Below are 9,379 nucleotides of genomic sequence, written 5' to 3'. Positions count from 1 at the left end.
TTGGATAGGCCCCATTCCTCCAGTTCCCAGAGCAGTTTCTTTCCTCAGTTTGTTCACAAAGGGAAGGCTCAGGCCTATGCCCGGTGCTCCCTGTCCAGCCCTGGAGGAGAGGGAAGGGATGGGGCCACTGTGATGAGGCTATGGTGGAGCTCAGTGGAGGGACCCTGGCAAATATTCGCAGATAATAACAATGATTTCACAGCAGCTATCACTGGGATCACTCCCCAATACTAGTAATTAGCATTGCTCCAGTTCTAGACATTCTTGGCTAACAGCCAGGAGTCTTTCCAAGATGGCAGTCCACAAGGGTGCTAAATCAGACGTGTACTCTCCTTTGATCCAGGAGCTTGAGGCTCTGAGTGCTCCTACACTCTTTGGCCCAGGTGGCTGGCATCCCCTATATCCTTCTGCTGGCACCAGACAGGCACCATTCCCTGTGATGCTCCCTCTGCCCTTTTGGCTCCCCAATCCTTGGGCTGGACTTTTGCTGCAAGGCTTCAAGCACCTTAGGTGAAGGCCCGCTTTAAGAGGTTAGGCAGTCTATTCTCACTTGTTCAAGCCCTGCTAAGCCCTGGTATGGCCTAGCCCCACCAGGCCCACTTTAGGGCTTTGATTCTGTGGTCTCTGTTCTGCCACCTCCCTCTGCCCACTTTATTGCCCTTGATCTAAGATGGAGCTCTTTGGCAGTGGTTCCATGTTGCCCCAGCCCCACCTCAGGGGCCTCTCATGGTGCCTCTCACGGTGCCTAAGGTGTCTCCTTGCCATTCCCTCCTTTGCAGGTCCAGGAGTACCGGGAAGCTCTCGAAGGGGTCCTCATCAAGGGCAAGAATGGAGTTCACCTTCTGCCCGAACTCTACAGTGTCCCTCCTGAGAAGGTGAATCTAGCGCAACGAGAGAAGAGGGAGCCAGCCTGCCAGACTGGCCTTCCTCATAGGGCTGAGGTGGCCCTTAGGAATGAACCTTGGCTTTTACTGTTTGCAGGCTTTAAGGGCAGCCACCCAGACTGTGTCTTAGGACCAGAACTGGGAGTGGGGGGGACCAGGCATTCACAATGAGGCAGGGCTAGGATGACGGGCCATATTGGACAGATGCCTCTTCAGGGGTCAGGCGTCTGGCCAGGATAAGAGAGGTGAGGCTAACTGAGCCCCCATCTACCTTATGCACCGATGGTCCCTGGGGCTCCTTCCTCTACTGGCCCCATCTGGAGCACTCAGAGGGCCGAGGAGTCAGTCTTTCCCTTTCCTGGAGGTGCATGGAAGAAGCTCTGGGTCAGTTACTACTGTAATGGGCTCCTTGTCCAGGAACAGGGATCTCAAACTGTAGGACTCTGGGCCTGTCTCCTGACTCTGGCATTGGAAATCATTGCTCATGTGGCTTCTTCTAGGTTGATGAAGAATACCAGCACCCTCACACTGTGGACCGAGTCCCCATGGGCAAGCTGCCTCACATGTGGGGCCAGTCTCTGTACATCCTGGGAAACTTGATGACAGAGGTAAGAAGAGAGACCCCTGAGCCTCTGGCTGCTTTCTCCTGGCCAGCTGCTCTGTATCTAGGCAGGTATTGGGCCTATGGTGGAGCAAGCCTGGTGGGGCAGAGTTGAATGAAAGACAGGGTGGACAGGAAGGGCAGGCCCAGGAGCAGCTATGGGGGAAAGCGGCAAAGGGCCTAGTTTAGGCTGGGCTTAGGCAGCACAACCTGCCTCACAATGACAGTGCTCCCAGAGTGCAATGGGTCTTCTTGATAAATTTCCCCTCCATGGAGGTCTGGTACAGGGTCATGGGGTCACATGTTATAGGGGACATTCCTTGGACTGAATGGGCCCCTGCTAAGGTCCCTGCCACTTGGTAATGTTGGGATGCCAATAGATGATGGCCTTCATCTTTCTGGGGCCTTAGTTCAAGGTCCTCTGGAGCAAGGCCCTTTCTTGGGAAAATCATTATCTTTAGTAATGATAAACATGGATAAGAGTAGTAGCACTCAAGGGTTCACAGAGCTCTTCACAGAGTCTAACTTATCCCACCCAAGCCTCACAGCAAGCCCCCATTTTTGAGCTGGGGAAATTGACACATATTGAGGCTGAGCAACCTCCCTAGAGTCCTACAGCTCAGAAGGGGCAGGCAGGGCTACACCCCAGGGCTTATTGGCTCTGTACTGTCCCACGCTGCCTCTTGGTCTACACTCCTGTGGCCTTGGCAGGCCAGCTTTCCTTGATTGGTGTTGCTGTGTCCTTGGTGTGACATGGCATACTGGGAGAGTTTGAAGCCAGAAGACCTGGTTTTCTCTCTACCCCCAGTAGTTCTTGGTACGGCTCAGCAGGCCTCTGGTTGTCCCTTTCCCTTCTTCCTGGTGGCTGAGGGCATTGAGATTCCCCAAAAGATCTCTTCTTAGAGAGCCGATAGGCACTAGGTGGCGCACCTGCCCAAGCTCTATACTTGGAGTTGGGAAGCCCCTTCTTAGCTGGGTGACAACCAGCAAGCTAGTCAACCAATCAAGTATTCGTTGAGCGCCTACTATGTGCCAGGCACTGGTATACACTGAGGGTGCAAAGAACAATAAGACAGTCGCGGGTGCTTATCGTGGCCCAGTCTCAGTGTTCAGTTGTTGTAAGCCTCCCGTCAGATGATTCCAGGTGGCCCAAGAGCCTCAGCAGTTTTCAGGTCGGGATACCCTGTATATTATGTGAGGCCTAGTGCTATGTTAGCTATTCTTCTTAGCAGTATTAGCACTATCCCTTCTCTCTAGATGAGGGAATCAAGGCTCAGAGTTGATAAGGAAAGCCCCGCCCATGGGCACACACTTCAGGAGGGTCAGAGGTGGCCTTCCGAGTCAAGTCTCAGGGGGCTCTGAGTCCGGCATAATCCCCTTGGCCCTGCTGTGCTGGATGGACACTAGTAGGACACTGGTAGGGCCTGATAAGAGTGGGACAGTCCCTGGACATCTGGCCCTTTGGCCTGGTCTGTGGGGCTCATCTCAGAGGCTTCTGGCCCTCAGTGGGGAGCTGGATTGAGAGATCCCCCTGCGCCATGGTGCTAGTCCTCTCCTTTAAAACCCCAAGCTTAGGCTTCCTTTCTCCCTGGGCTTAGAGTACAGCAAATGGCAGTAATGAGGCCCGGTAAAGAAAGAAAAGAAAATGGCCAAAGCTTGTCTGGGGGTGGGGGTAGGGGTCGGAGAGAGAGGAAGGAAGAAAGCAGCCCTCCTCTGAGGCAGAGGCCACTTTGGTCTGGGGCTTTAAGGCCCAGTTAAAAGGCTGGGCCGCTCTCTTCTCAGCTTTATAAGCCAAAGCAGGATGGCAGTTCCCTCAGGTGAAGTTCACTGGTGGCCTTTGTTCACTGACTACTAGACCATCATTTCTTCACCTTCCATGCACCGCAGGCCCCCTTGGCAGCCTTCTTTCAATAAATGAAGCAAAAAATGAAATGCCTTGGCTTAAGAAGGCAACCAGTTCTGTTGAAACAGAGCTCTCAGAGAGTCAGTAACGCTAGTTTCTGGACTTCAAGGTTGAGTCCTTTTCCCCATCCAGAGAACCTTCTTATCAAGGGAAATAATGAAAATTTTTTTTTCTCAAAACCACCACCCCAGTGCAGCGATCAATACTATGGAAATAGGTCTCGATCGATGACACACGAAGAAACCGGTGGAAATGCGTGTTGGCTATGGGGGAGGGGGAGTCTTGGGTGAAGGGGAAAGTGAGAACATGAATCATGGAACCATGGAAAAATTCTCTAAAAGATAAAAAAAATTAAATTAAAAAAAAGAAGTGAGACTGCGGCCCCTGTGAGATTAACAGGTTGATAGGCTGTGACTCTGGAATGAAGGGCTTCAGAGTTCATCTCGTGCAGTCTCTTCATTTTACAGATGAGGAAACTGAGACCAACAGGGTTAAAGGACTTGCCTTGCCCAGGCCCACAGAGCTGGGAAATGTCTGAAGATGCATCTTCCTGACTTCGTGCCTGGCCCTCTTATCTGCTGTGCCACCCAACTGCCCATCTACATCTGGACCCCCCCCCCACTTTTGTAAAGAAGGGAAGGGATTGTAATTCTCATGCTTCTTCTTGGAAGGGGAGGAGAGAACAAGGGCCTTCTATGTACCAGGCCAAATTTAGTCATTATAATTACACAACATTCAGCATGGAATCTGCTGCTTTTGGTAGGAAATTGCTGGCTTTTCCATTTCCATTGTTGTAGGCAGATATTAGTTTCCTGGTTCTACTTGTTCACCAGTTTTCCTGTGCTTCTCTGTAAACTTAATCCCAAGCCGTGCTCTGCCCCTCCTCACCGTATTTCCCCAGACCTTCAAGGCTCTAGCCCTGTTCTCCTAAACTAAAGGCGGGGGAGGCTTCCCTCTGGTTTCTGCTGGAAAGCATCATGAAGTGTGATCTTCTGGAGAAGACAGGCTGGGCCTTGCCCACTTTCCCAGGACAGTGATGCTCACTCAGCCTTTCCTTTGGGATGGACATTTTCCTGTGACGCCTTTTCTGGGCGTGCCAACAAGGCTGTGTGAAATAGTTTGAGGGCCACTCACTATGCTCCAGGTACCCCCAAGCTTTGGGTCCAGGTGAGCAGAGAGAAGGGGAGGGAGGAATGCATTTCTTTTTAAACACTTATTTTCTTGGTATCTTTTCATTATATCCAATCCCCTCCCAGAGTGCCATCCTTTATAATGAAGAATTTAGGATTAAAGAAAAAGGGAAAGAAGCCAAAGTGAACAAGCCATCAGCAAGTACCTGGCATTCTGGGCAAGGTTCCACACCCACGGGCCCCCGCCTCCACAGAGGACTGGCAGGGAGAGAGGGAGCCGTTCTTCTGGGTCAGGCTTCTTCGTTGTCATTCCACAGCATTCGTTTTCCTTCCATTTCCCATCGATCGAGTTTTGTCTATTTAAAGATTTTGAAAATTAATTATTGATAGCTTTTGTTTGGTACCACCTAAAGCCATCCTCTGGGACAACGATTTTTTTCACTGAAGAAAGATAAGAGAAAAGGACATTCAGTAAAGCCAAGGTGGAATGCACAGTGTCACATAGGAATGCCCCTCCTGCCTCTGCTTCCCTTTGGACTGCCTTGCAGGGAAGGGAGGGCTGGCGTGGGGTGGAGGGTAGGGCTGGGTCATTGCTTCACTTTGCCTTGGGTCACATGGTCCTCACATTCATCATTTCTTATAGCACAGTCATATTCAGTGAAATCCATGTGCCACAACTTAGGAGATTCCTACTCGACAGGCATCTTGGTGTCCAGTTCTTTGCTACCACAAAAAAAGGGCTGCTAGACCTATTTGGGGGCACAGGGACCTTTCTTTTTGTCAGTGACAGACATGTATGGGATATATGCCTGGAGGGTATGGGCATCCTTCCAAACGGCTTTCAAGAATCGTAGTTCCTATTCCCGTTCCTCCACCAACCAGGCATCTGCAGGCATGCTTTTCCCTTTTTTGCCCCTCAACATGGACTAATTTCACCTTTTGATGTCTCTGCCAATTTGGGGAGGTCTTTACCCTGGCTGTTAATAGTTTGCTTTTCTTCTCTGAGAGCCATTTGTTCACATCCTTTGACTGACTTCACCTTCTAAAGGTCTCCCCATTTTCGACACATCTTGGATTCCTCGTCCTTGTCAGAGCTATTCAATAACAAAGGTCTGGGGTTTGGGTTTTTGCCCTGTTCGCTGATTCCCTTCTTTTCCTAATTTTGCCGAATCAGGTCATCAAAATGATCTTTTGTAATGGCCTCCCACCTTTGTCTGCCACGGGAAGTCTAGGGTCTGTTTTTCTGCTCCTTGTAAACGGCACGGGCTCCGCTATTCGGGGCGTGTATCCATTTTGATTGATTGTGGAATATGGTCTACGTTATTGGCTGAAGTCTGACTCCTGCTAGCTCGCTTTCCAGTTTTCCAAATAGTTCTTATTAAAATAGGGCATTCTTTCCTAAGGAACATGTGTTTTTCCCTTTATCGAATTCTTGATTATTGAGTCCATTATTTCTCATTCTCCCTTGTCTGGTCTGTTCCATCGATCTACTCCTCTGTTTTTTAACTAGTACCAAATGGTTTTGATGGCTTTTGCTGCTTCGTAATAGAGTTTGGGGTCTGGAAATGTTCTTTCCCCCGTCAGTCCTAACTTTTTCATTTCCATTTTCTTTTTGTTCTTTTCGCTCACCGTCCCAGAATTTTTGAGTAACACCATTCTCATGGGGAGATTAAGTTCACTGCGCCACGTAGGTTGCCACAGCTCCTAAACCCAAGGTGACTTGCTGAGCAAGCAACACAACCTAGAGAGAGACAAATGAGAAATCAGCAGGACAGAAGAGCTGAATTATGGAGGTTGACACTGTGGGCTTTGCAACCAGATAGGACATGTCCAAGGAAGGCTGGAGTCTGAAACAAAACAAGCTCTGGGGAAAAGAACTTGGCTGAAAGTCAGGAGATCATACACTTGGAGTGAGAAGGGAGCCATTCCGGGCTGGGCCCTGGTCATTTCTGTTGGATATTGAAACAAAAGGCGGTAATCGTAGGCGGTAAATATTTAATCAAGGGAGGTTGACTTAGCCTTAGCTAACGGAAGGGTATTGGACAAGGATGTGAATGAAGCTCCCCTTCGGTTGTAATTGCCTATTATGATCTTCCATCTAAACTTCAAGGAGGTGATTTGTAATGGTTTGAGCCTTTAGTCCCTTGAAGCAATAAGTTTCAACATCTTTTAAAGAGGAGGGGAGAGGGGGAAAGACGGGTGAGAATATTGTTCAGATGAAGAAACTGAGGCACCGTGAGGTTGTGACTTGCCTGAGGTGACAGGTGTTAAGCAGCGGAATGGATATTCCAAGTAAGTCCTATCCTCCTTCTGCTGTACCACAGCAAACGGGCATTCCCTGTCCGGTTACAGGTGGCCAGTTCTATTTCCACACGGTGATCTTCCCATTGCAGGGTACAGGGCAATGCGAGCTTGGCCCCATCAGCTGGTGACAGTTGGGAGAGTTGGTAATTGGTTTATGTCTGCTTTTTTCTTAGGGGTTTTTAGCACCTGGGGAAATCGATCCTCTCAATCGTAGGTTTTCAACTGTCCCCAAGCCGGACGTTGTGGTTCAAGGTAAGCGAGTGTAAGGACTTGTAGAGGCAGAAACCTTCCAAATGGTTATGTGTATCAGCAACAGCATGGGAAAGCTTGTCAAAAGTTTTCTGTGTATTATCTTATTTGACCTTCTCATCACCCCCATTTTATAGATGAGGACATGAAGGGCTGAGCAAGGCAAGGCAACTTGCTTATGGCCAGACAGCTAGGAAGCATCCGAGGTGGGATTTGAATCCTGGTCTTCCTAGTTTTAAATCTAGTCCTCTCTCCTCTCTACCTCACCTCTGCCTTAGGCCTGCCTACCTTGAGTCTCTTCCTGCTCCAGTCCCCCCATTCTGCCATCAAAGTGATTTTCCTAAAACATTTCACCACCAACCTCCTCAATCGGTAAACTCCCTATTACACACCAGGAGCAAATATAAATAAATAAGAAGAAAAATGCGTATTCCAGGGTTTCTGAGGTTCTTCCTTACTCCCATCAGGCAGACAAGGCAAATGCCAGTTTGGTGGAGGGATTGTGGGAGGATAGGCATGATAACTGTCCCCTGATGTAGAAGAGAGAGTAAATGCTTCCAGATCACCTTTAAGAAGAAAACACTCTTTGCCGAATGGTCTTTTTTTGTCCCTATAGTGTCCATTCTAGCTGAGACGGAAGACATCAAGGCCATCCTGAAGGACAATGGAATTGATGCGGAGACTATTGCCGAAGTGTACCCCATCAGAGTACAGCCAGCCCGAATCCTCAGCCATATCTATGCCAGTCTAGGTAAGGCGCTGTGCCAGCCCACAGGAAGCCTGACCTTCAGCTTCAAACAGGGTCTATACTAGGATTCTTTCCCTCCTTGTTACCAAACTGGTGGAGCAGGGAATGCTGTGACTCCAGCCTCCCTAGACTTTATATGGCAGGGCATTTGCCAGAGTCTCTCGTGATATTATTGACCATTATACTTGTGGATAAGATGGGGAAAGGTGGACCATACGATCATAATTAGATGGATTCAGGACAGAATGTAGCCATTAGTGGGTCAAAGGCTTACCATCAACATAAGAGATCTCTGTTATTACTGAATGGGAAGAGGAAGGAGTTTACATATTCTTCAGCCATGTGCCATGCTTTTGCCAAAATTAAATACATCATAACCTGACTAATACAGTAAAAACCGCATTCAGTAAAGTGCTATTCAACAAAAGATGAAAATGAATCAGACTAAATAATTTAATCCTAAAGAAATGGTAGGTCGAAGAACAAATCATAGAAACAAAAGAAAATTCCATCAAAGAAAATGACAATGAGAAACATGCCAAAACTTCTGGGATGCAAGTAAAGCAGTACTTGGGGGGAAATGTGTATATCGAAATGCTTTCATTCACAAAAGAGAGGAAGGAAGAAAATAAATGAATTTAGCATGTGACTAGAGACTAGAAAAGCAACAATTCCACCCCCCTCCCTCAACTAAACACCAGAGTAGAAATTCAGAAATCAGAAGGGCAATTAACAAAATTGAAAGCAAATAAAAAATTGAATTGATAAAACTTTGAGCTTTTATTTTTAAAGAAAAAATAGACATTTAGGTAATCTTTAGTCTTTTCTTAAAGAGTGGAAAACTAAATTGTTCATATCAAAAAGAACTCATAAAAACTGCACAGGAAACAAGGAGGTTGTTTGAAACTATTGTGCCCCCAAAAAACTCCAGTAATTTGGATAAAATGGATGACTGTTTACAAAAATAAAATAAAATAATGCAGGAATTTGTTTTGCTTGCATATACATGTTTGTAGCGAGGGTTTTGTTTTCCATGCTTTTTCCACAGAGGAAAGAAGACAGATTTTCATTGAATAAAGATATAATTTAATTAAGAAATTAAAATAAAATCCTAGACTAGAAGAAATAACTTACATAGGCAACTCTGCATCAGAAAAAGACATTTACAAACCATAAATGAACTCTCAAAGAAAACAGCTCCTGGACCAGATGGATTTATTGGTAAATTCCCTCAGACACTTAAAGAATAATAAATTCCAAAATTGGAAGACAAGAGATGGTCATCTTCTTCATTTCCTGGGCCTTGCTGCCACAAAAAGTGCTGTTCTGAACATTTGGTTGTAAATGTTCTTTTTTTATCATTGTCCTCCTTGGGTTTATCCCTAGTAGTGGAATTCCTAGGTTCAAGTGTATTTCTAGCCACTTTCTTTGCATATTTTCAAATCTCTTTCTATCAGTGATGTAGTAGGGCGAAATCACTTTTTAGACCTGTTGGCTGGTACTGACTAAAGCTGAGAAAGAAAGAAAGAGAGAGAGAGAGAGAGAGAGAGAGAGAGAGAG

At 47.1% G+C, this 9,379-nt stretch overlaps 1 protein-coding gene across 1 annotated transcript; it reads left to right on the top strand.

The window, feature by feature from the left end:
* Positions 1-779: 779 nt before the first annotated feature.
* LOC123255884 (phosphorylase b kinase regulatory subunit alpha, skeletal muscle isoform-like) lies at positions 780-7,822 on the top strand (the record flags this gene model as incomplete). Its single annotated transcript, XM_044684604.1, has 4 exons — positions 780-875; positions 1,385-1,492; positions 6,996-7,074; positions 7,688-7,822. Coding segments are annotated over 4 exons (418 nt in total), but the record flags the coding sequence as incomplete, so codon positions are not given.
* Positions 7,823-9,379: the final 1,557 nt, after the last annotated feature.

Source organism: Gracilinanus agilis, unplaced genomic scaffold (genome assembly GCF_016433145.1).
Source record: "Gracilinanus agilis isolate LMUSP501 unplaced genomic scaffold, AgileGrace unplaced_scaffold5369, whole genome shotgun sequence".
NCBI classification, from domain to species: Eukaryota; Metazoa; Chordata; class Mammalia; order Didelphimorphia; family Didelphidae; genus Gracilinanus; species Gracilinanus agilis.
The sequence above is the reverse complement of the archived record's forward strand: the minus strand, read 5'-3'. Positions and strand labels throughout refer to the sequence as shown.